The sequence below is a fragment of the Dama dama genome, chromosome 25, assembly GCF_033118175.1.
Source record: "Dama dama isolate Ldn47 chromosome 25, ASM3311817v1, whole genome shotgun sequence".
Taxonomy (NCBI): domain Eukaryota; kingdom Metazoa; phylum Chordata; class Mammalia; order Artiodactyla; family Cervidae; genus Dama; species Dama dama.
In genome coordinates this window covers 10416040-10443230 of record NC_083705.1, presented here as the reverse complement: position 1 = coordinate 10443230, position 27191 = coordinate 10416040, and the positions used below count along the sequence as shown (strand labels likewise).

Genomic DNA, 27191 nt, shown 5'->3' with positions numbered 1-27191 from the left:
AAGATCTACGGAGATAGGACTAAGTGTCTCTGTGCTCATTAAGCTGACACCAATTTCATGAGGAACATCTGATATGGTTTGTGTCAGTAAGTCAATAATCAAAATAAGAGAGAATGAAACATTGCAAAGATCTGCATAGACCCCCAGCCACCTTAGGGAACAATTCTGGACCTTGGCCAGGATATCCAGTAAGCCCTAACTGCCAAGGCCCAGGCAACTCCCTATCAATTAAGGGCCAGCTAGGAGCCTGAGACCCGAGGGCTACAGAAGGCCTTTCTGTTTAGCCAGCTATCCTCTCTGGGACATGTCTGTGCAGAGGTCATGGTGCGCATGGGGGGCAAAAGATGCTAAGTTGCTTAGTCGCGTCCAACTCTGCACAACCCCATGGACTGTAGCCTGCCAGGCCTCTCTGTCCATGGGATTTCCCAGGCAAGAATATCGGAGTGGTTGCCATTTCCTTCTCCAATGTAAATATGTAGTTTTTTAAAGGAGGAAATGTTTATATTTGCTAAGCTTCCTAGGTCATGTCTAGGACACAAGAGTTTTCACTCTTGTGAAAGCTTGATTGTTCACATTGTCACTTTCAGTTTTTCATTCTTTACCTATACGAAATGTAGTATAAAACAAATAAGTACATGGAAAATGCCCAGTCTTGACTAAGTACCATAGTGAGAATGAGATACAATTTCTCTCCCATTTTATTAGTAATGATGAAAAACATCATCAGAAACTGACCAAACACAGTGACAAAGAGGCTCTGGTGAAAAGGCTTTCTCTCGCAGCCAATAGTAGGGCTGCCCATTGGTAGAACTTTCTGGAAGGAAAAGAGGTAATATCAATGAAATGTAAAATGCCTTTAATCCATGAATTCTTCTTTCACAAATTTATCCCAAGAAAATAATTAGACAAGTGCTCCAAAGTTCACAGAGATAAAAATGTTATTTATAGGATTATTAATAATATCAAATATTTAGAAACAACCTAACTATCCACAAAAGAATATTATTTGAATAGATCATGCAACAGACAACAGAGTGCTATTAGCCTACTTAAAATAAGGGTGCACATCTATGTGCCATAATGTGGAAACTTCTCCATGCTGTTCAATGGGAAAAAAACAAAAGGCTTCCTCTAAATCTGCATGTATACACTGTGCCTGCTGTGACTGCAATCATCACACAGCGAAGTGCCGAGAATGCCCTTCTCCAAACCATCAGGGCAGAGTGGCTCTTTCTGATAGTGAGATATCAGGTGATTTTTTCCTTCCTTTTTTATCTACACTATTTGATTTTTTGCAATGAACCTGCAGTGCTTTAAAAATAGAAAACTGTTTTTAAAGATTAAAATAAAACATGTCAGGGATGTATACATTTCCTAGAGGAAAAGCAGGGTGGAAACCAGAACAGTGGATGACTTTCAGAAGGAAAATGTGAAAGGACTTTGGGACCTGCCTGACAGCCTAACAAGATTAGCCCTTTCCTGGCTCTCGAGGAGGCAGGAAACCCCAGTGGTTAGGGGCGGACGCTCCAGGTGCAGTCCTTGGGTTCACAGGGTGAGTGACTTGGGACAAATTACTTAACCTTCTGTGCCTCGGTTTTCTCATTTACAAAAGGCGTGACTGACAGTGCCTGCCTCTAAGACTGTCATGAAAATTATTAAGGACAAAAATAAATGGACACCTATGACAATGCCTGGCACATAGCCAAAGTTCAGTAGATACTAGCTCTTTCGAAAACCAGCTTCAGACAATTGTAGCCTAAGTGATCTGTGACCTGAGCTCTGTGATGAGGACTTTGCATGCACTGTCTCATTACGTCTCCCATCAGACCCACATAAACGCAGTGTCTATGCTCTATGTCATCTCCATTTTACAGATGAAAACCATGAGGTTAGGAGAGAATAAATACTGTCCCAAATCCTTAAGCCAGGAAGGGACAAGGATTTGAGCCCAGAATGTGAGGAGTAATTCTAGAACCTGATGACAGGTTGACAACTTATTAGCATTAGATGAACCCTTTCCTCTTTCAGGACCTGCCACCACTGACACCAGCCTCGCTAGGTTAGCTGGCCCTCTCAAGGTAGCTGGGATCTGGGAAAGCCAAAATTGCTATGAGCATCATCTAGTAATTCCTGGGAAGAGCAGAACACTGAGAATCAAGGCTTAAGCTGCACCCACAAAATGGGTGCCCCCACCAGCAAGTGAAGAACCTCTTGGGAGCAAAGAACCCATGCTTAGAGAAGCCAGAGGTTTTGATCTTTACGATAAGGCTGAGTGCCACAGACGGAATATTCCCTCAAAGGCACCCAAATACTGATGGACTATTTTATCACTCTCATTGTCTTTTAAAATCATTTGTTCAACACACAAAGGCTTCACACTTGCCTCATTTCACCTCATACTTGAAACAAACAGATTCACTTGCCCTGGACAGGCCAGGGCAGAGTCACCTGCATCTCGAAGACCTGCACAGGTCTTCAAACTCTGTATTCAAATCACTGCCCTGAGTACCAGGAAGACCCCAAGAGGAAAAAACCATCACCTTATGGGTAAGAACCCGGACTCTGGAATCACAGACTCCTGGGTTCATCTCTCAGTTCCTCCACTGGGTACGTAATGTCTCTGAGCCTCCGTTTCCTCATCAGTCCACTGGGGATCATAAAACCTCATAGTTTTGTTCTAAGGATTAACGAGATAATGCAGTATTGGGAAAGCAGTAGAGTCAGAGTTTAAGAGCACAGACTCTGGTGCCGGACTATTTAAGTTCAGACCTTGGCTCTGTCACAAGCTGTATGTCCTTGGGCCCTAGCATATTCAAACTGTAAAATGGGATTATAAGAGTATCCACTTCTACAGGGTAGAGAATCAATGAGCTATGGCTTTGAAAGTGCTTAGAACAGTACCTGGTGCATTAGTGAGTACTTGATAAACAAGGGTTGTAATGAAATGCAAGTAAAGCCCACAGCACGATAAAAATAAGTGTTCAGTAAGTGGTAACTGTTACTATTACCAGGTACACTTTCCATGGAGAATTTATGCACATTCATCTCCTAGAAAGCAATTAAAAATGAAAAGAAAAAAAAAAAAAACAGGTGAAAATCTTGTTCTCTAGCAAGTGTTTCAGTCCTAGCAGAGAGAATTCACCATCTGATTGCCCTAGCAGAATACCCTAGGATGCCCATCCCCATTCCTGGGCTCTTCTTGGCTGTATTCAGCCATCCTCTCCTTGAGTAAATGCTCATTACACACTCACAGTAAGCCTGAAGGAGGGCTAGAAACACCTAGCAGTTAAAAAAAAAAAAAAAGGCTTTAGCCCCTGACACCCTGGAGCTTACAGGGTAGTGGGAGAGATGCACATAAATAAATACATAGAAATGATTATTTAGGGATAATAAAATTTGTGCTTTAAAGAATGTGATACAAATATACTGAATCTAAGGGAGGTCCTGATATGATCTAGCACCAGATGTGTGTGTGAGGGAGGAATCATTAGAAAGACATTTAAGCTGGGGTTTCATGGATGAATAGGAGTTGGCTGGGTGATGCCTGGGAATGAAAGGAGGAGATGATCCAGGCAGACAGGCATTTTGCTTCAAGGCCCGGCAGCCACAGGTGCCCGGCTCACTAGCGGAACAGACACAAAGGCCGCAAGTTGACTCACCTCTAGACCACCCACTCAGAAGCCCTCAGCTGGGAGACTGGAGTCTGGAGAGAAACCCCAGGCCCACAGGAACTGTGTTCTCAGTTGCATCTTTTTGTCTTTTCCTTTTCAGACTCCCTTTGCGTGCTGATAAAGACTACCAGGTCCCTGACCCCAAGCCCAAGTGAACAAAGTTTTGGGCTCAGATACCCAGAGGCAGCAAATGTGGCTCACTTTCCCCACATGTGAACTTCAGCCACGACGGCCCTCTGAATGCCCCTGGAAGTCCGCGTCACTCCCCACTGGGTTCTGTGAGGCCATTTAGGAAGTTAAGTTTTGCTCACAGAAGAGAAGGGAGACAGCATGAAAGAAAACAATGGCCTCAAAGGAGGAAGCTTTGATTGACATAAATAAGGATGTTCCATTAGGAGCATCATGTACCAGGAAAGAAGCCAAGCCCCGGGTCACTTATTTCTCCACCTGTTTACATGTGATGGAAAGAAGATGTGTTTAAGGCTCCTGTAGTTTTAGACTGGGAATCGATGCTCCCGGAAAGGAAGCCGTATGTTCCAGACGTAGCAGGTTTCTTTTGGAATTCACACATTGGGAGTCTGGCGCTCTCCTCTAAATGGTACTTTTGTTGTCTTTTTGCTCAAGATCGCAAGCTTCTTCCAGGATCAGAACTGCCTGCCAACCTACCTTGATAAACAGCCCACCAGCTCTCATGGTAGATCAAAAGACTAATAATTAGTCTAACTCCTTATTTATCTAAGTGGTAACTACCACTGCAGTGGAATAATATTTTAACTGCAGGGGAAGCCTTACGGAGAGCCCTCTCCCCTTAAGTAAAACCTACTGGCTGGGAATGGCCAACAGAGCTGCCCATACTCAGAGGCAGATCTCTGTGCCTGAGATGCTGTCATTAGATGCTGCTCCAAAGACCTAAGGAAATGTGCCCAGGAGAAGTGTATGGTCCTAATCCTTTCAACTGAGGCTCAATGGCCCAGCAAAGTATGAAAGTGAGGCCTGTGCTTCTGAAACGTAACAGTCTAGAGTCTGTGGAGCTGGTGAAGCAACCTCACCACCGCAGGAGCAAATCTCAGCAGGTCCGATTCAAGGAAGATGGCACCAGTAAGACTCCACCTGGCCTAGCTGAGGTGGACGTCCAGATGTCCGAGGACCCGGCTGTAATGGGCAAGACTCAGGCCTCCAGGCACCATCACCTCCCCACCTACTCACTCTCCTTTCCCAGGTCCCAGAAGGCAGGGGGCTTTCGGAACATCGCGATCCAAACGTCCCCCAGTCTCAGGAAGCATTTCCCGGTTTTTAAAAGGAAGAGACTCACAGCCAGCAAGTCCCTGGTGGAAATGCCAACAGCATCCCAAGATGCCATCCAGGTGAACGGCAATCTCTCTGAGCAGGACATTGTGTCCTCTGACCTTGCCTACTTACGGCTGGCTCAGCATCTTGAGGATGGGCCTCGAAGGGTCAAGGTGTCCCACCCGTTTCTCCCTAGAATGTCCAAGGCGCAAAGCAATGGGCCTGTAAGCATATGCTTTGAAGCTGGGACGTGGAGAGCCTTGGAGAAAGTAACAGCTGCCATTCAGGTCCCAGATGATATTTACCACAGTCCTACCTGGGGAGGAAGGGAGTCTACTTTGAGCCCAGACGGGTCTGCTGAGATTAGCAACTCCATACCCCCTTTGGTTGACCGGCGTCCAGGTGACGGAAGAAGAGAGCTGCCACCAGATTCAGAAAGAACCCCCCCCTGCTTAAATGCCCCCAGGAGAGCCAATCACACGCCTGGCACAGGGAAACTGCAACCTGAACTGCTTTTGCCCAAAGATAACTCCGATGACAAAGACCTTGGCCCTCTGTCATCTAGGTCAACGGAAAGGTGTGCTCCCTCACATCCACGGACTCACAGCTCCCCTCCTCCTGGCTCCCGCAGTCAGCCAGCCCACCCAGGGGGGGCTTCAGACTGTTCTTCATCCAGTAACAACTACCAGGATCTGCAGTCACTCCAAACTAACAGTGAGTCAGAATTTGGCCCTGTGTTCCAGGAGCAGACAGCAAAGAACCCCATTAAGTCAGACATCCCAGAGCTTCAGAACTGTCCAGGAAGCGGTTACCTCCCCTCCTCTCTCCCGAAAAGGGAGACCAAGCAGCAGAGAGCGACTGGTGGGATTAACCCAGTTCACCTGGCGCAGGGAGAGCTCTGTGACCTCCAGGGCAGGCTGCAATCTGTGGAGGAGTCTCTGCACTCAAACCAAGAGAAAATTAAAGTCCTTTTGAATGTAATTCAAGACTTGGAGAAAGCTCGAGCTCTCACAGAAGGGTAAGGTGGATTTGGGGGAGCAGGGGCAGGGTAAAGTCATTTGGGAGGATAGGGGCAGAGAGAGAACCTTGCCTTCCATTAGTAAAATGTCTCCAAAATGTTTGAGATTCTATCATTTCCCCAAATTATAAGCAATGGTCTCCCTTTGTTCCGACCGGGCTTCATTGGGTTGTAGGCTTTGGTGGATTTCCCCAATGACTGGTTTTTATTTCCAAATGACAATAGACTGGAGAAAGGGGACAATGAAACAGCAGGGTCAAAAGTTACTTTTTATTAAGATGTGGGTACAGTCAATAAATGATAGGGGAGAATGACAGTATGCGGGTCTGCCCCAACCCTATCCCTGTAGGGATTTACTACATTTGCATGGTATTTTAGCTATTTGTGTGCTTGTCACAGAGGACTTGAGGTAGGCACTAAGCTTACTGTTGACCTTGCCCTCCACTAAACACTTTGAAGGCTTGAGCCAGTCCATCATGGACCAGCTAAGTAGGGACTGAAATGAGATCATAATTCCGCAAAGAGAAAGAAGCTCCAAAATACTTCCCTGGGTGACTCAGCATCCGTCTGAGGACAGGAAGGCAGTTATTTGTTTAGGTGTGGGATGCTCCTTCCTTGAAGCAGAGTTCCCCAAAGACTGAGAAAAAGGAATAGTGAAAGCTAATCAACAAAAGGGTAGGAAAAGGAAGAATTAATTAACTGGCATTTGCTGCTATGAATCAGAGTCAACATTGCCTTACAAGAGAGAAGCACTGTGACGAGACAGGGAGAAATGTACTGACCTAAAGGGATCAGGAGTTTTAATCATCTTCCTCTACTCATTTGCAAAGTCCTTCAGTTTCCTCATTTCTCATGTTGGGGTAAGAATAACTGACCCATCTCAGAGGATTACTGTCAGCATGAAGAAAATCCAGATCTCAAAGTGCTTAAACATCTATAAAGCATTCTAGAAACATGAGATCCTATTAATATGGATTTCTTGTTTCTTTGTTTGCAATGGTCATGAAACTTCAGACTTCGGAAATCATGAGAAGGACAATGCTGTGCTGCAGGAAATGAGTCTGTAGAATGTGTGCATCCCAGGGGGCGTTTGCCCATAGATTTATCTAGCAAATGCTCTATTTTGCAGGCGCAACTTTTATCGAACTGGCCAAGATCTCAACAACTGCAGTACCTGCCAGAACACGGCGTGCATCATATACAGGTACCTGGCCACAACTGAGACCTGCTCTGTGGAGCAGAGACGTTGCGGGGTCCATCTCTCTTAGATGCAGAAAGTCAAGAAAGGGGCAAAGACAGAGGGCCTTTGGATACATGAGACAAAAAAAAAAAAAACAAAACAAAAAACAAGGTTGTTTGACTATGAAATGTTAACATCTGGTTTCAAAGAAGGCATTGCTTTGCTTCCTCACAATAAGGTCTATGAGCAAATCCTTCTGAGATCACCACCCTTCCTCTCACTGAGTACTAGGCACAGGCACCCTGCTAAGCTCTGCATGTCCATTTCTATCTCATTTCACACAGTATACCTCTTGAAGTAGGTGTTCATGTCCTCAGGGAAGTTTAGTCATTTGGCCCCACTCACATATAGCATTTTCAAAGAGCTGAAGGGGATCTCAAATCAAATATTCAGAGACTCAGGACTCAGATCCATATCTTTCTGATACCAAGCCCTATTTATAATCCTGACTGTTGTACCACACATCCTATTCCTCCACAGTAACTACCACATGCCAAGCACTTACAATATGTCAAGAACTGTGATAAGCACTGTATATTCAGTTCTAAGTACACTGTTTGTTTCCAGCAAGAGGTAAGGTTGCTGCATTAGAGTGAATGTTTACAAGAAATAGAAGGGAAATATCATACAGTGGTAGGAGCCCTAAACTAGGAGTCAGAATCCCCAAAACTACATCTGCTAACATGTGTGGTTCAGTCTCCTCATCTGCAGAGTGGAGACAATTATTCCTCTTGAGAGTTGCCATTAGGAATAAATGAGGAGACACATGGGAATGCCTTTTGTAACAGTAAACTTCTGTACCAATCAAAGGGCTTACTCCTGTTATTACTGGAACGATCAATGCCCATTTAGCTGGCAGTCTACTTTCAGTGGTACAGTGGAAAAGTGGTCAAAAGCAGTCATTCAGGTGATGGCATCTAATTCTGTTTGATTCTAATTCTGTGTGATTTTCTCTATTACTTTTCTCTCTCGATGAGAAAGGCAGCGAGGGTCTGAGCACATTGAAGCCCGACTGGGTTGCCTGTGTGTGTGTGTTTGTAATGTCTCATTCTCTGCAGTAGAATCCTGAGATTTCTCCCTAGCAAGGGATGGGCACCTGGAAGTCAGGGGCTCCCACCTCAGCTGAGGTCTTGGACATTTTCTCACTGAACTGTCAATTCTTTAAACCCAAAAGTCACAGGACCACAAAGTGTTTTCATCAAATACCAGGAGCTTCAGAATTGCTCACAAAAATATGTCCTTTACCTTAGTGTGAAACATCTCCTCTTAAAAGGGAGCTCTGGAAAAGGCTTGGGCATTGGAAAGAATAATTAAGGAGTCTCATCAATTGCTTACCTTTGTTCCTTATTTTCTTTTTTTTATATCCCCTGTCTTAAGCAAAGTTCCTATCACTAGGAGGACAATACTCATTAAACGTCTAGATTCAGGGAGGACAAAATCTTTTCCTCCTAAACAACAACAAAAAAATATTTTTAAATAACTTCCATTTAAAGTTTGAAAAGTCCCTTTATCCCAGCAGCCAAATGGTATATTTCCTATTATCTTAAGATGAGTTTCTATTTAGCTTCTGTAAGTTAAAGGGACAGAACGATTATTTTCCCATCTTCTGTGAGTTTCATGCCCTGGCCTTGGGCAAATCCTTTCTGGCATCTGAGCTTCCTTATCTGAAAAACGAAGGCCTTTGATTAGATGGTTCTTATGGTCCCTTTCGGTTCTGACATTCTGGTGTTCTAGGTTGAATTAGAAGTGGTAATATTTGCCTAAACTATAACCTTCCAACCAGTATGAGAATATTTACATTTTTCTAGCACTTACTTCAAATGTCCCAAGCAAACAGTCTAAATTCACCCCTGAATGGGTTAGCAAACCTTCATCTACACATCCCTTTCCAGTTTTCCAAGAAGAGCAGCCACTGCATGTGTCTACCCCTCATTACCATTCAAAGCCAGACTGCTCTCCCAGACAGTATCTATGTCGTTCTATCTAAGCCATTGTGAAGGAACAGGCAATTAGTCTGATGAAAGCAAAGAGATCAGTACAACATCCCTGTCTTAGTAACAGAGGGAAGATGAGAGTTGTCAATTTTTTTTTCTTTTTTAACATTTCAAGTGACTTCAAACCCTGTGTTGCGTCCTGGACAGTCAGAGCTTGCAAACTAATAAATAAGCAATGTGAAACAGTCATCCCCGGGCCCTGTGCAGCTGCAGGCTCTCTCCCTGATGATGGACGGACACCCAGGGCACGTCACTGTACATAAAGCACATGGGCGCATCATGGACTGCCTGCCGGGTCTTCTTCCCTGGAGATGTTGTAGCTAAGTTAGCAATCCATAAGGTTTTCTAAGTGGCTCCATCAGCTGAAGGCTATGGCTATGCTACTTGCTTCCATCAAGACAAGAGGGGTCAAGGGTTCCATCCGAATCATTATCTCAGCTCCAAGAGGAGTCTTCTGCCCACTGCTCCTCAAAGCCTCATTGGCTTTCTTCTTTCTAAGGTTCACTGTGATAGATCCTCCCTTCCCAAGGAGAACAGCACTAAAACGGATGCCCAGAGATCTCATGTGTGACTCTCAGGACCTTCATACACCAGGAAGAATAAACTCCTTGGAGCCCTGACTGCTGTGGGACCCAAGGGAAGGGGGTAGGAATTGGCTCTATGACTCAAGCTGGTTCCAGGCTGTTTTAGTCCCCAAACACTCTCCTCACCTCTCCTTAGCGTTACTCCTAGGACAAGTTACTGAGAAGGTTTCTGAATGCCTCCTGTGGTACTCAAAATTAAATAGCATGGAATTACTTAGTGAGAAGGTTGTTCTCTTTTCAAATTGATTTCAATTCTCCTGATTTACCTAGAGGGAAAAATCTGAGTTTGGTGCTAGAATGTCTTCAAAACCTTTCTAACGCTTACTTATCACAGTTCTTTGCTAACAGTGAGCATGTTTCAAGTTCATAGCCATGGGCAAGCAACAGTTCCCAACCAGAATGTAATCATTTCTAATTCTTTATGGAAGCTTTTAACTTTCAAAACTAACCCTCCTACATATTCACTGTTATGCAGGTCTCCATTTTCAAAAGATATATTGCCTGTTTTGTATACATGTTTTTTAGTCTAAAAAGTGAATTGATTTCAGGAGAAAAAATTAAGTACATAATTGTGCAAGTGGTGTGGGGAGTTTCATAAAAACCTTGGAGGTGATAAACAGTGATTGCAATTTGGGAAAACAGTGCCCTAAGGAATCCTCTTCCTTTCCTCTTCTCAAGGTCGTGAGCTCTCTCCAAGCCACATTCCCTCCTCCTTCTCTCAGTCCAGTTTTTACTCCTCCAGTCACATCTCCCTGCACTTCATCTTCACAGTTACTCAAAAAATAATCGCGGAGCCTCTTTGGAGGTCTTTGACTACATTGATCATGCCTTTATTTTATGGATGTAGCTCCCAGGAAAATGTCTACCTGGCTTAAGTTAAAATGTCTCAAATGTTTTAAGGGAAAAGAATTGGAAGTTTTGCTCAGAAAGAGAAAATTTCTCCTATCATCCAGGTGTGTTTCTTAGGAAATGGAAATAAAGAGCAAGCAGCAAACTAAACCATTCTCAATGGGACAGACTGGCCACATAAGATGTGAAAGGTGCTAGAGAGGAGGAGATGACAGAGAGCTCTTGTCTGTTCAGGGGTCTTCCTGGACAGGCTCCTCTTCTTGTGCTCAGCCTCTGTTCATGGCTTCAATGGCACTCATAGATTTTAATGACAGTGACATCACCTTCCTCTATCTTTTCTTTTATGAGTGCTCTCTCTCTCTTTATATATATATATGTATATACATATATATATACTACCTATGAATCTTTCCATCTTGATATCTCAAATGTACCTCAAATTATCAAGTTCACCATATACCAAAATACATTTCATATTTTCCTCCACAAAATTCTCTTCTTACATTTCTTATTTGTTCAGCACTGCTGACCATGATTTCATAAAGAAACTGTGGCCCACATTGTCTCATTCTTCTCCTTTACAACACGCATCAAACTGGCTACTGATTCTACCTGGTATATCCAGCCCCTTAGCTTCATTCCCTTCATCTCTGGTCCATAAAGACCCTCATCACTTAAATGCTAACTGGCCTTTTTGCCATAGATCCCTTTCACTCTGTCCCAAGTAATTCTTCACACAGGTTGCTAACTTACTGAAAAGCAGAATCTGATCATGTCACTCCCCTGTTAAACAATTTTGTCCCACTTCCTGTTGTTTCCTTTAGCTAATTTTTCAAGGCCCTTTGAATGTGACACTAACCTTCTTAACTGCTGGGTTTCCTATCTCTTCCCAGCCACAGTGAACTACTCAGCTGGCTTCAAATACTGGGTGTTCTATCATACATAAGTTTCTTCATTTCCCGGAATGCCTTTTCTGCCCTGCTTCATCTGGAAAACTTGTAGTCTTGCAGCTTAAAAGCCAGTTCCTCTGAATAGCCTTTCACTCCTTCCCAAGAAAGAGCCTCTTGGCACGCACATTCCTCTGCTATACCATTTCTCTTATGACGTTGCAACACAGGGTTTATGAGTTTCTTTCCTTCAGCAGAAGACCAGTGTCTCAAAGTCATGGCCAGTGTCTAATACATAGTTAGTGATCAGTAGAACCCTCAAAGAAGGGAATAGCTACACTGACTGGGGTGGGGTAGAGGATGAAAAGCAGTGGCAGGCTTGAGACAGCTATTTAGATGGTCCTAAAGTCATAGGGCAGAGAGTGAAGAGGAACTAAAAAGACTCTTGATCAAAGTGAAAGAGGAGAGTGAAAAAGTTGGCTTAAAGTTTAACATTCAGAAAACTAAGATCATGGCATCTGGTCCCATCACCTCATGGGAAATAGATGGGGAGACAGTGTAAACAGTGTCAGACTTTACTTTTTTGGGCTCCAAAATCACTGCAGATGGTGACTGCAGCCAAGAAATTAAAAGACGCTTACTCCTTGGAAGGAAAGTTATGACCAACCTAGATAGCATATTAAAAAGCAGAGACATTACTTTGCCAACAAAGGTCCGTCTGGTTAAGGCTATGGTTTTTCCAGTGGTCATGTATGGATGTGAGAGTTGGACTGTGAAGAAAGCTGAGTGCCGAAGAATTGATGCTTTTGAACTGTGGTGTTGGAGAAGACTCTTGAGAGTCCCTTGGACTACCAGGAGATCCAACCAGTCCATCCTAAAGGAGATCAGTCCTGGGTGTTCATTGGAAGGACTGATGCTGAAGCTGAAACTCCAGTACTTTGGCCACCTCATGGGAAGAGTTGACTCATTGGAAAAGACCCTGATGCTGGGAGGGATTGGGGGCAGGAGGAGAAGGGGACAACAGAGGATGAGATGGCTGGATGGCATCACAAACTCAATGGGCATGAGTCTGAGTAAACTCCGGGAACTGGTGATGGACAGGGAGGCCTGGCGTGCTGCAATTTATGGGGTCGCAAAGAGTCAGACACGACTGAGCGACTGAACTGAACTGAAAGTCAAGATGGGCTTCCCAGGTGGACTAGTGGTAAAGAGTCCGCCTGCCAGTGCAGGAGATGTGAGAGACTCAGGTTCAATCCCTGGGTCAGGAAGAGCCCCTGGAGGAGGAAGCGGCAACTCACTCCAGTATTCTTGCCTGGAGAATTCCATGGACAGAGGAGCTTGGAGGGCTACTGTCCATGGGGTCACAAAGAGTTGGACACGACTGAGTGACTAAACAACAACCCAAGTCAAATCAGTGTGACAACCTCTGTGTGTCCCTACCCTTGGGTGGGGAAACAGAAGGTCTTAACTAATCAAATAATCTTATTAGGGAAGGAAGGCTTCTGTGCAGCGGGTCTTCAGTAGATTTTTTGGAACTGAATCAACAATAACTGAATGTAGTACATGGATTGCCAGTTTTCAAATACCTGGAACACTACAAGATGGCACCTAATCAAGTCTTCCTGTAATGACTCACAGAACTTGATGCAATTCACAAGACATTGAGATCCTTGTTGATCATGGACTTCCAACACTCTTGCCCAGTACTTCTGTACCGACTATGGTTGGAAAGCAAAGTCTGATTTGTGGAAAACTGAAAACTCCATCCAGGCTAACCCATCTCCCTTCTACAGTATCTGAACTACACCAGTGATCTCCTTGGAAGAGGGAACTCAGGCACTAGGTCTGCAGGTCCTCTTAGCAAAACATCAAAACCCAGTGTAGTAAATAGAATAATGTCCACATGAGATGTCCACATTCTAACTCTTGGACCCTGTGAATATATCGCCTCACCTGGTAAGGTGCAGGTGTGATTAAGGATCTTAGAGGACAGGATGAGTAGCCTGAAGGGTCCAGGTGAGCCTAATGTAATCTCATGGACCCTTACAAGGGAGAGATGAGGGCAGGAGAGGCAGAGTCAGAGAAGGTGTGTCCGCAGAAGCAGAGGTGGGAGTGGCGCAGCCACAGGTTAAAGCAGGCGGGCGGCCTCTACAGGCTGGAAAAGGCAAGGGACGCATTCTCTCCTGGAAATGCCGGAAGGAACACAGCTCTGCTGACACGTTCATTTACAGTTCCGGAGCACTTCTGACCTCTGGCTCTCTAAGAGTAAAATTTGTGTTTTTTTAAACCCACTAAACTTGTGGTAACTCAGTTCAGCAGCAATAGGAAAGTAATGCACCTGGATTAAATCCTCATAATTGATAAACTACTCACATCTAATTGGAGGTTGGTTTATTTGACTTTGATGATTTTTACAACTCTGACAGCTAAGGGAAGACAAGGATCTGTTGGGATGAAAATAAGGGAAAAGAAATGAGAGCTGCCATTTACTGGGGTTTGCCAGTGGCACTAGTGGTAAAGAATCTGCCTGCCAATGCAGAAGACATAAGAGATGTGGGTTTGATCCCTGGGTCAGGAAGATTTCCTGGAGGAGGGCATGGCAACCCACTCCAGTATTCTTGCCTGGAGAATCCCAAGGACAGAGGAGCCTGGTGGACTACAGTCCATAGTGTTGCAAAATGTCAGACACGACTGAAGTGGCTTAGCATGCACACATGCACCAATTACTGGTCATTGTAAATGCCTTTTGTTTTCATCTCTGATCCCAACAACCAGATGAGATAGACAAAAACACTCCCACTTTACAGGTGAGGTAACTGAGGTTCAGGGACTGGCACGTTATTCATGTTAGACAGTGGAGACTGAGGGTGAGAGAGGCACTTTGCAACTAATAATTGGCGATATCAAGGTTGGAACTTAGTCCTCTCTGCCTGTTGGCCAGATTCCACGGCATGCTGCCTTCAGAGGCCAGGCCTGCTTGCAGGGTATCAGGGCTCAGTGGGACGTTGTACGGCTGAGTTCTCCTCGGCCAAGTGCACAGTTAGGGTTTGTGTTTATGACGCAGGATCTAAATGGTGTTCTCGAAGGGTGATAGCAGGCCATCTGCAGCGGCCTCCTAGGTACCTGTGAATACTGGTTGCTGGCCTTCAAGCCCCAAACCTGCTGGCTCAGAGAGGTGGGGAGGAGGATAGGAATCTGTAGGTATAGCTAGCCTCCTGGGAAAGTCTGATCCTGAAGAAGTTCGAGAAACATTCAACTAGGTAAAGTCAGAGTCTTGAAAGGAGGAGGTGGCAGTCGATTTTCTAGAAACGTCTGTGACATAGAAAGCTCTTGCTGATGAACTAGCCCAGAAACTAGCTTTTGTTTTCAATGCATCATTGGAGAGATGCTTTACCTTTCTGCTTGGCTTCAGTTACAGGGTTAGTGGTCATGAACAGACCTAACTAAAGGGCGCAGGTGAGGGTGGAGGGAAAGGGGAAGGGAGAGGGAGAAGGGCTTGCTCACAGAGTGTGTCTTCTGATGATTCCTCTTTGCAATGAGAAGAGAAAACAAGCTTCTGCTGGTCCGTGTCGGGGCCAGGCTCTCATCTTGCATTATTTAGGGGGTTAATTTGTAGTCTCTCCTTCCTCCCACACCTCCCAGCTCCTCAGGCCTCATCTGAGAGCAGGAACAGAATGGTAATCCCTGCTTACTTTCCTCCTCCAATTAAGATGCAGGCCAATTAGAGCCCAATTCTGTTCCCGGGCCAGAAGCCTGCATGCTAGGAACTGCCCCCTGGGGTGTCCTGGAAGAGCGATCACAAACACCCGCCAGGGCGGGCGTGCAGAGTGCCATCCAGCCCCACTTACCCCGCTTCAGGGAGGGGTAGTCATGCAGGCTCCTGACCCAGGGCATGTGTGTGAAGCATCCTCTCATTTCCTCAAACTCTACAGACCATAGGCTGCCGTTTTTTTTGTTTTGTTTTTTTTATCATTACTGACTCCTCCACTGCTACGATCCTCCGAGCTAGGCAGAAGTTAGGGAGATACAAAAGGAGCTTTGCCGCCAACACCTCCCTTTATCCCCGGCGGCCACCATCCTGGTTCTTGCGCCCCCTCACTGTTTTGACATTCAGAATTTATCATAAGGAGTCTCTCTGGAACACAGGGCAAAGCCACACAGCTGTGCGCCCTGTAGGAGAAAGGCCAGCCAAGCCTTCATCCAACTAAGGACAGGGGCTCTGGAGACCTCCATGAGTCACCTGGGGTCATGCAGCCAGAGGTGCCGAGAACCTTCTTGAGTTTCCTTCGATGGTTCAGTAGTTTGGCCACTGGGCCTTGGCCTTGCCTGCCACTTAAAGCTATCACCTAACCAGAGAAAAAGGCATTTCACTAGAAATGCAATGTACCTAGGCCTGTGAATTTGTTTAAGATGCTCTCCCAGCATGGAGCCACGGGCGCTGTGAGGGCCTTGTCTTGCAGCCGCAGTCCTCCGTCTGGCCAGCAGTGCAGTCTGCAGAGAAAAGTAATTACAAAGCGCACAGCATAGTAATGTGTGTTCTTTCCAGTAATCACAGACGCCTTTGCTGCTGCCGTGTCATTGCAGTGTGGACTGACCAGTGTTCAATTCAAATGCAGGAACATGAAGGTCAATGCCGGCCGGCACTTTACAGCACCCTTCAAACAACTGCCACCAAACACAGCTCAAGCTGTCTCTTTTGAAAACAGGCAAAAAGTTTGGGGGATGTTGTGGAAACTTCTCTGAGCCTTGACGGCTTGGTCCCCCAGACATTTGCCATTAGCCCCCATTTCTCTTGGTATGTTTTACCCCTTTCTTCTTTTCCCTCGAATGGAAGGGGAAAGAAGAGGATTTATAGCATCAGCAATTTGTCTGCAATAAAAATGAAACCTATTTTAATGTATTAATAGCTAAACAGGCTGAAACATGCCATAAATATAACATCAAGTAAGCTGAGAATTTCACAGGAATAACAAATGGATGGCTGCTGGCGTGTGGGTCACAGTTGACCACAGAATGACCCAATCTTTATTTCTCTGTCAAGTTAATGCTACAATCATTACTATTTGTTGATCCAGGCACTGTGCCAGGCATTTTACTAAACAGTGTACATGTATCATTACTTTTCAGACTCCCAAGAACCCTTAAATATGGGTCTGGTTATTATTCCCATTTTATGGATGAGGAAACGGAGACTTGGGCAGGCCATGTGATTTGTCTAGGATCCACCAGATCTAGGGCTTAAACCAGTCCCTTTTTCAGAAGGCATTCCTATCCCTTCCCCTCTTACCTTCTGACCTTGCACCAGCAGTGAGTATGTATTACAGTTCTCTGAGATGGCCTTCTCTTTCTGAGGACTTAATGTGAAGACATTTTCAACAGAGAGCCACGGCACCGAGTGCAGACCTCTCCCACAGATGGAGATCAGCAGGGAGATTTCTGCAGTGTGGCCCTGCTTATTTATGCACCAAGAAGAGAACCTGCAATTCTCCAGGGACTTCTCAGCACAGATGCCCAAGGAGAAGGGGCGTGCTTGCCGGCTTGAAATGGCTGTGATCTGTGAAGCTTAAAATTGTATCCTATAAATAATGAGCACACTGGTCATTAGGAGGAAGTTTTAGGAACAATATTCCTTCCAGGCTGGGGAAAATTAAAAAAAAAAAAAAAAAGCTAACTGAAGTTTCTACTTTCCTGGACTGTGATTCATCCCCAGAGACACTTTCCAAAGTGGTGTGATTTATCCAAGTGGACAGGAACCCAAGCACCCTCGCAGAACCCATTGATTCTTACAGCTAATTCTTTTAAAAAGAAAGTTGCAGGAGGTCAATAAATCTGTGGTGCACCTGGGTTCTGTGGTGAGAGGAGCCACAGAAACACTCCAACAGAGATGAAGAGATAGAGAGAGACTTGCAAGTGGTTTTGTCTTCAGGGAGATGCCATGGATCATTAGTTTCTCAGCCAACTTGCTTGGAGTGTCTGGATTTATGGTTCATCACCATGTCTCTAGATAAAAGAGCAAGACCCACCTGCTGAGAAGGATGAGCAAAGGGCTACTGCAGAACTCAGCAGTCTACAGTCAGACCCGACACAGCGGAGCCCAGACACTACCTTGAGTATGCAGCCTCCTACGGGGTGCCTACCTTCTCCAAGTACACAGTCTCCCTGTCAGAGCATCCTTGCAATTGGGAAATACTATGGCAGGGTGGGCTGGTCAACTGGATCATGAAGGATCCTCCAGTGGCCCAGGCCACATTGAGTCTTGTGCTGCAGGGAGATGTGAGGTCATTTAGGTGCACTGGGCTGGGGTCACCATCCCATCCCACACTCACTTGGTGACCGGGATCTCACACATATTGAATACTACTGTTCTTTCAGCGCTGTGTGTCTTAGTGCACAAGCTTTGGAGCCAGATAGTCTAGGCTCAAATCCTTGCTCTGTCACTTACTAGTATGTGCCCTTGGCAGAATATTTAACCTCCTCTTGCCTCAGTTTCCTCATTTGTAAAATGAAGATAATGCTTATCTCATGGGTCTATGAGAATCACATGAGGCATGAGAATTACTAAACTTGTAGTATGATGTATGGAATAGAGCTCATTCCATAAAAGATAGTCCTTTTTCTTCTTTATATCCAACCTCTTCATTTAAATTACCATGTGTCCTCACCTAACACGACCCAGGTTCAGTTCAGTTGTTCAGCTGTGTCCGACTCTTTGCAACCCCATGGACTGAAGCACGCCAGGCTTCCCGGTCCATCACCAACTCCCAGAGCCTACTCAAACTTATGTCCATCGAGTCGGTGATGCCACCCAACCATCTCATCCTCTGTTGTCCCCTTCTCCTCCTGCCTTCAATCTTTCCCAGCATCAGGGTCTTTTCTAATGAGTCAGTTCTTTGCATCAGGTGGCCAAAGTACTGGAGGTTCAGCTTCAACATCAGTCCTTCCAATGAATATTCAGGACTGATCTCCTTTAGGATGGACTGGTTGAATCTCCTTGCAGTCCAAGGGACTTTCAAGAGTCTTCTCCAACACCACAGTTCAAAAGCATCAATTCTTCAGCACTCAGCTTTCATTATAGTACAACTCTCACATCCATACATGACTACTGGAAAACTATAGCTTTGACTAGACAGGACTTTGTCGGTAAAGTAATGTCTCTGCTTTTAAATATGCTGTCTAGGTTGGTCATAGCTTTTCTTCCAAGGAGCAAGTATCTTTTAATTTCATGGCTGCAGTCACCATCTGCATTTTTTTGGAGCCCAAGAAAATAAAGTCTGTCACTGTTTCCACTGTTTCCCCATCTATTTGCCATGAAGTGACGGGACCAGATGCCATGATCTTTGTTTTTTGAATGTTGAGTTTTAAGCCAGCTTTTTCACTCTCCTCTTTCACTTTCATCAAGAGGCTCTTTAGTTCCCCTTCACTTTCTTCCATAAGGATGGTATCACCTGCATATCTGAGGTTATTGATGTTTCTCCCAGCAATCTTGATTCCAGCTTGCGCTTCATCCAGCCTGGCATTTCACATGATGTACTCTGCATATGAGCTAAATAAGCAGGGTGACAATATACAGCCTTGACATACTCCTTTCCCAATTTGGAACCGGTCTGTTGTTTCATGTCCGGTTCTAACTGTTGCTTCTTGACCTGCATATAGATTTCTCAGGAGGAGGTAAGGTGGTTTGGAATTCCCATCTCTTGAAGAATTTTCCAAAGTTTGTTGTACTCTACAGAGTCGAAGGCTTTGGAACAATCAATAAAGGAGAAGTAGATGTTTCTCTGTAATTATCTTGCTTTTTCTATGATCCAACAGATGTTGGCAGTTTGATCTTTGGTCCCTCTGCCTTTTCTAAATATAACTTGAACATCTGGAAGTTCATGATTCATGTACTTTTAAAGCCTGGCTTGGAGAATTTTGAGCATTACTTTACTAGTATGTGAAATGAGTGCAATTGTGCGGTAGTTTGAACATTCTTTGTCATTGCCCGTCTTTGGAACTGGAATGAAAACGGACTTTTTCAGTCCTGTGGCCACTGCTGAGTTTTGCAAATTTGCTGGCATATTGAGTGCAGCACTTTCACAGCATCATCTTTTAGGATTTGAAATATCTCAACTGGAATTCCATTGCGTCCACTAGCTTTGTTCATAGTGATGCTTCCTAAGGCCCATGTGACCTTGCATTCTAGGATGTCTGGCTCTAGGTGAGTGATCACACCACCATGATTATCTGGGTCATGAAGATCTCTTTTGTATAGTTCTTCTGTGTGTTCTTGCCACCTCTTCTTAATATCTTCTGCTTCTGTTAGGTCCATACCATTTCTGTCCTTTGTTGCACCCATCTTTGCATGAAACGTTCCTTTGGTATCTCTAATTTTTTTGAACAGTTCTCTAGTCTTTCCCATTCTATTGTTTTCCTCAGTGCATTTATCACTGCAGAAGGCTTTCTTATCTCTCCTTGCTATTCTTTGGAACTCTGCATTCAAATGGCTATATCTTTCCTTTTCTCCGTTGCCTTTAGCTTCTCTTCTTTTCTCTCCTCAGACAACCATTTTGCCTTTTTGTGTTTCTTTTTCTTGGAGATGGTCTTGATCACTGCCTCCCGCACAATGTCATGAACCTCTATCCATGGTTCTTCAGGTACTCTGTCTATCAAATCTAGTCCCTTGAATCTATTTGTCACTTCCACTGTATAATCAAAAGGGATTTGATTTAGGTCATACCTCAATGGTCTAGTGGTTTCCCTACTTTCTTCAATTTAAGTCTGAATTTGGCAATAAGGAGTTCATGATCTGAGCCACAGTCAGCTCCTGGTTTTGTTTTTGCTGACTGTATAGAGCTTCTCCATCTTTGGTTGCAAAGAATATAATCAATCTGATTTCAGTATTGACCATCTAGTGATGTCCATGTATAGAGTCTTCTCTTGTGTTGTTGGAAGACGGTGTTTGCTCTGACCAGTGCATTCTCTGGGCAAAACTCTGTTAGCCTTTGCCCTGCTTCATTTTGTACTCCAAAGCCAAATTTGCCTTTACTCCAGGTATCTCTTGACTTCCTACTTTTGCATTCCAGTCCCTTATGATGAAAAAGACATCTTTTGGGGTGTTAGTTCTATAAAGTCTTGTAGGTCTACATAGAACTGTTCAGCTTCTTCAGCGTTACTGGCTGGGACATAGACTTGGATTACTGTGATATTGAATGGTTTGCCTTGGAAATGAACAGAGATCATTCTGTCGTTTTTGAGATTTACCCAAGTACAGCATTTCGGACTTTTTTGTTGACTATGATGGCTACTCCATTTCTTCTAAGGGATTCTTGCCCATAGTAGTAGATATAATGGTCATCTGAGTTAAATTCACCCATTCCAGTCCATCTTAGTTCACTCATTCTTAAAATGTCAATGTTCACTCTTGCCACCTCCTGTTTGACTTCCAATTTACCTTCATTCATGGATCTAATATTCCAGGTTCCTATGCAGTGTTGTTCTTTACAGCATCGGACTTCCATCATCAGTCACATCCACAACTGTGTGTTGTCTCTTTGGCTTCGTCTCTTCATTCTTTCTGGAATTATTTCTCCACTGATCTCCAGTAGCATATTGAGCACCTACCGACCTGGGGATTTCATCTTTCAGTGTCCTATCTTTTTGCCTTTTCATACTGTTCATGAGGGTCTCAAGGCAAGAATACTGAAGTGGCTTGCAATTCCCTTCTTTAGTGGATCACGTTTTGTCAGAACTCTCCACCATGACCCATCTGTCTTGGGTGGCCCTACACGGCATAGCTCATAGTTTCATTGAGTCAGACAAAACTGTGATCAGTTTGATTAGTTTTCTGTGATTGGGGTTTTCTAGTTATACTCTCTAGTTACATCATTTTCTTCTTAGAGTAGACCCTGGTAACAGCTAGGCCATGGGCTAAAACATCTGATCTCTTTTTAGGAAAGAGAGGACTAGGGGTCAGGAAAGCAAGCTGAGATTCTTATCATAAGTCATGATGTGACTCCCTTCACCAACTCACACAGGGAAAACAACATTCCTAGATTCCTGAACTATCATGAAGATAAAATGAAAATACAGACCTGGTGTGTTTGCAGTTTGAAAGTGCTATATAAAAGAAAGAGGTTTCTATTGTTTATTTCTATCTAAACTTTTATCTTCTTGTGTCTCACCCAACTTCTCTTTGCCCAGCCAAGATGCTATATCCAGAATCTGACTCTTGTTTGCTTTATGCATTTGCACATTTACCTACTCTTTCCTTCTCACTAGTTTTTCTTCCAGACAAGCCATGACTTAGGCCTCTTGCTACTTCCAATTACCTAGAAAAACATTCTTCAGCTTTCCACCTAACATGATGGCTGAAGCCTTGATCTGTCAGCTAGGTTAGTGAGGTGCCCTCAAGATGGAAAACTTCAAGCTTGCTTGCATTCTTGGTTTACACACATCTCACTTTCTAAATGCAAAGTGGCACCACGCACAGACCTCTTGTCTGGGAATGGCTCTAAGACTGCCCAGACATTGAGCTGGGCAGCCCTGGACAGGGCTCAGGCATTCCATGTGTCCTTAGAGGACCAACGTTACAGGCTTTGAAAGCTCCAAACTACCTCAATGGTTCTGGGCCTGAGTCCTATATTGTCACAATTTCTTGACCACCATCTGCTACCCACGCCCCGCCCCCGACCACTGTGAGTCAGAGTTCTCTACAAACTGAGCACCCTGCACTTCCTGTGGATGGAGAAGATGATAAAGGAGAGGGGTAGGGAGAGAAGAGGGGGATGGTTGGAAAAGTCACTGGTGTTCTATCTTGGCAGTCATTCTCCAGAATCTGCAAACAATACTCTGCTAAAAGTTTGCTTGAATTGTTTCAAGCAGGCATTTTAATCCCTCTTTCAAGAGGTTGTTGAATATGGTGTGGGTTAGCCAGGTAGGAAGTTGAGGGGGATCTCCTCTTCCCTACCCAGCCTCAAAACGAAAGACATGAGAGAGGGCACTGCCCTTGCCCATTTATAAGGCAGCTGTGACCAAAATAAAATGTATTCCTTCTCCTCCCTTCTAAACTAAACAGTAGTTTGTCAAAAGGATGGGTAAGAAAAAAGTGACAATTTTCCTTTATGTTAATAAATTACTTTGGCCTAAAAAACATTAATCAATTTCTTTCCAAAGGACACATGCTTCTCTATACTCTGTATTTGCCTGGCCTTGAAAAGAAAGTCACTTTCAATCCCCTTTAAATTGTCAAGACCAGTGGGGGCAGTCTGCGGAGCTCCCTAAGTCCCAGTGATTATAATGGAATCCTGTGGTGTTTCCATAGAAATATAAAGAGTGTATTCTTCCCTGAATGTACATGGCGGGGAGGGGGTGAAGACTGATGTTTCTGGCAAGGTATACAATTACTGAAGGGCCAAAGGCATGAGTGAGGAGGTGAGGCATTCACTTCCTGAGATAGGAAGACAAAAGACTTGGTGGAGTGGGCAGAGACTCCATTCTACATGAGGACATTCCCCCTGTTATTGTCCCCCTCTGTACAACTACCTGGTAAGGTCACTTCAGAACCTCTATCTTCATTTGGGCCTTAGAAAGAAAAGCAATTTGCCCAAGGTCACCCAGCCAGTAAGCGGCAGTTCCTCGGTTCAAACCCGGGAGAACTGCACGCAAGAGCCCCGTCTCTGAGCGCTCCAGTGTGCTGCGCTTCGCCGTGTGAGCTGACACAGACGTCACATTCCATCTCCTGGCTCTCCTGTCTCTAGGCCTGCCAGTTCTATGCACACTTGAACACACCCAGAGCAGTGTTTTTTTCTAATCAGTATTAGGACACTGTTATGAGTCTTGACACACTCAGGTGCTTTGTTATGGCTGTTTGTTACTTGAATTAAGAAGTCAGAGAAATGTCACACATAAGGAGAAGAAGGAAGCTGGTTTGTGTGTATGTTCATATAATTTGGTAGAGATATATGGATGAAGAGCTGGGGAGTAGGGGTTGCTGAGATATATAAAAGACAGATTTTTAAAGCAATTGTTAGTTTAATCATCTGTATCATACACTGGGAAGCTACATCCACAAAAGCAGCACCCACATCTCTCTATCTCATTGTCGTGTCCCTATAACTAAGCAAAGTGTCAGTCCTAAAACAGGATGGATGGCTGAATGCATGGATAGATGGAAGAATGGATGGGCGGTGGCTAGATGAATGAATAGATGACTGTATGGATGAATGGATGGTTGATGAATAAATGGATGGTTAGATGGCTGGCTGACTGGATGGGCAGAGGAATGGTTTGATGCACAGATGGATGGATGATTGATGGTAAGATGAATGGGTGGATGGAATTTCCTATCTCTAAAAGCTGAGGAAATTCCTAGAATGAGCAGAGGGTGCCTACTTTCTTTGGCTCTATCCCATGCTCTAGAATGAAGGTAATTTTTTGCCTTGGTGAAAGAGGCAGGGTTATTTCAGGAGTCAGGAGAACTATGAATGTGGATGTTCTCTGCATGTGAATTAATACAAGAGAGGGTGAGAATCAGGGTTAATTAATTGTTTTAGATTCCTTCCTTAAAGCAATAAGAGGTTGCCAGAGACAATGCTTCCCCAGCCTCTGACCCCATCTCCTTAAATTTCAACTGGGGAGAGGGAGCTGCGGGCAGTGGTGACAGAAACCCAGCCCAGCTTCAGGAGCGACAGGGGTGCATGCTGGGTAGTACATCCTGGAAGTGGGAGCCTGAGCGTGTGTCTGTGGATACTTCTCTTCACTGATCTGGCAAAATTCTGAGCTTTGGTTAGAAGAGCTCTAATAGCTCTTGATATTGGCTAGCATTTACTAAGGACACAGAGTTACTAGTTACCAGTGTGAAGAGGCCAGGGATAATGCCTGTCTGTCTGTCTGTTTTAATACTCCACTTCTGGTACCTAACCAAGGGCCTGGTGCGTGGGAGATACTCAATAAATGTTTGTTGAAAGACTAGCTGAATATCATTTGATGTTTGTTGGTATCTATCTCTGAACTGAGTGTTGTATATGCATTCTATTGTTTATACATCACTGAGATCCCATGAGTAGTACCATGCTTACTCTTCAGTTGAGGAGACTTTGGCTTGAACATGAGAAATGACTTTGCCACGATTTCACAGTTAATCAGTCAGTCATACAGCTTTGCTTAGAAAAACGCCGCCTGAATTACACATCCATTATATAAATCACACACCCAAGAGGATGTCCCTATAGAGGAGACCAGGGAGGCACAGAAAGTGAAAGAATGTAAGTCGAAGAGAAGAAAATCTGGAGGAAGCTTATCAAATATACAGAAATAATCAGACACCCATCCCTGATGGTCCCTAAGCATGGTTGTTAAGCCCCTATTGCTGTTATTATTATCACCATTAATGTTATTACTATTAATATATTATATCTTGCTCTTGGCTTTGCTTCTTTACTTAACAATGAGCCTTGGGGAGCCTTAAACTTATGCTTACTTCATATTATTCCTTAATACAGACATATTTAAATATTCTCCTTTAATGGGCATCTCTTGATCTCCACTTCTGTTTCAGTTACTTTATGCGTATATGTTGGAGTGACTAATGTACAGACTCCATTGTCTCATCTGTACACAGGTCTGTGAGGTAAATACAATACCACTGGGGACCAGGGTCCTCAGGGGCTGAGAGAGTCGGAGGCTGAGAGCCAAAGCTCTGGCTTGGGTGGGTGCTCAGGCTCCCCCTGACCTTTGAGGGCCTGGGAATCAGGCCTGTGGGCATCAGGGATGGTCAGCCTGTCTTATAAGTCTGGCTCAGCCTTCTCAGAGCCTGGAGAGCCGGGCCGCAAAGACTGACTCCTGCAGACATCTCTGCAGACTGTGTATGGGCTGCCTCTGCCCTTAATTGTCTAGGAGATTTACCTACAGAGGAGCTGCCAGAGCCAGAATGCTTGCGAGAAGGCTCTTAAGCTTGTAGCTGTGTTTGTTACCTGGTTTCACACTAGAACTCTCAGAGGGCCCAAAGATGAGCAACCAGCGTGGGAGTGTGGGAGGCGGGGAAATGCAGAGTCACGGAGATGGTGCATTCTCCTTGTTTACCAAGGAAGGAAAGGAAATGTCTCACCCGGAAGAGGAAAAACCCTGTATGGTTTGTGAAGCGTCATGACTGGTCAAAGCCTCCTGCCCAGCAAGGGCTAAAAAGGGGCTGTTGTTAAACAGACACTGAGCTGGTCTGCTATGCCCACATCACCTCCCAGAGACCCAGGATCAGAGTCGGTGCCGCCGAAAAGGCCCATCACGGTTGTCACACGTGACGAACAAAGCCGCAAACAGCACCTTGTCGCTGGACACCCCAAGGTGACTCACTACCTGCCAGACACTGCTCTAGGTTCTTCCTTTATATCCTCTCACTCGATTAATACAGATTTGTTGTTGTTCAGTCACCGAGTCATGTCCGACTCTTTGTGACCCCATGGACTGCAGCACACCAGGCTTCTCTGTCCCTCACTACATACATGTTAATTCCAAAATAAGCCTTTGAGAAGGGGGCCATTATTAGGTCCTTTTTATGGACAAGGAAACTGAGTTGTTAGTTTTATCACATATTTCTCTGTATTACTTAAATATTGTATTATGAGGCAGTTTTATGCATAAAATGTATGTAAAAATAATGAACAATCAGGAGGATTAAATAAATGTGAGAGAGAGGTGGAACGACTTTAACTGGCCATCTACTATTAGGCTGCCATGTTATGCGCTTCATTTAGACTTAGAAACATCCCTGAGAGGAAGGTGTTACAGATGCCAATTCCATCAATGAGAAACTGGAGATTCAGAGAGACTGCACAGTTTCCCCAAGGTCGCACAGCCAGCAGGCACCTCAGCATTTGGGACTTGATCCCAAAGCCCAGGCTCTTCTCCGTCTGTTGGACACTTGGTGACGTTCAATCAGCATGTGCCGATTTGAATTTACTTTCCTTCCTTTCTCTCCGTGTTTTTCAGTGTAGAATATGATTTCCGGCAGCAGGAAGGCAGGTTCCACGAAGTTCTACAGAGTCTGGAGGAAGCGGAGCCAGCTGAGGAGGCCTCTCCCCCACCAAAGTCTCCAGCAGAGCCTCCAGTTCCCGAGAAACAGGACTTAAGGCGGAAAACCAAGAAGGTGAAGAAGAAGTGCTTCTGGTGGATCTGAGCTCCTGGGCACCATCCCCTCTGCGCCCCCAAGGTGGGGAACCACTGCCCTCAGGCTTTCTCTACTTCCTAGCGAAGGCCCCAGGCTACCAGCCACTCCACCTGCAAAACCAGAATGACTTCTGGATGGTTTAGCTGCTGCCGGACACCTGATCACAGTCTGACCTGAGTGCGTGCCCTGCTGGCTGAGGATTTCATGGACTCGAGTTAGCACCTGCCTAGCTTCCGGTCATATATCCTAGTTTTCGAATCTAGATTCCCACCAAGTGCAAAACCCCCACTGCACTTTCCTACATCTCAGTGATGCTCAGCACTTCTTGCTCATCCTGGGTTTATCATCCCAAAGAAAAGAAATAAAAATGTTGTGCAGAGCAGGGAGACAGAGGAGGGTTATAAGCAGATACCCAGAAAAACATCATATATCTAAACTGGCAGTTTTCTAAAATATTGACACATATTCTGTAAGTACAACAGAAGTGGGCAGGGCATAACAATGCAAGATCATCTGGTAGGC

The 27191-nt window shown here is 44.7% G+C and overlaps 2 protein-coding genes across 2 annotated transcripts in view; one reads left to right on the top strand and one right to left on the bottom strand.

Annotated features, from left to right (window-relative positions):
• DOCK2 (dedicator of cytokinesis 2) overlaps positions 1–27191 on the bottom strand; it is a 459408-nt gene that overhangs the window by 205546 nt on the left and 226671 nt on the right. The gene's annotated exons all lie outside the window — the stretch shown is intronic.
• On the top strand, positions 4637–26678 carry INSYN2B (inhibitory synaptic factor family member 2B). The gene is made up of 3 exons (XM_061129424.1): positions 4637–5976; positions 7106–7180; positions 26492–26678. The coding sequence occupies exons 1-3, from the start codon at positions 4637–4639 to the stop codon at positions 26676–26678; spliced, it is 1602 nt and encodes a 533-aa protein (XP_060985407.1).

Bases quoted from the DNA above. Each gene is read 5' to 3' on its own strand.
- INSYN2B (XM_061129424.1), top strand. From the start codon at position 4,637: ATGGCCCAGCAAAGTATGAAAGTGAGGCCTGTGCTTCTGAAACGTAAC. The intron at 5,977-7,105 runs GTAAGGTGGATT...TCTATTTTGCAG, and splicing joins GCTCGAGCTCTCACAGAAGG to GCGCAACTTTTATCGAACTG. The intron at 7,181-26,491 runs GTACCTGGCCAC...CGTGTTTTTCAG, and splicing joins ACGGCGTGCATCATATACAG to TGTAGAATATGATTTCCGGC.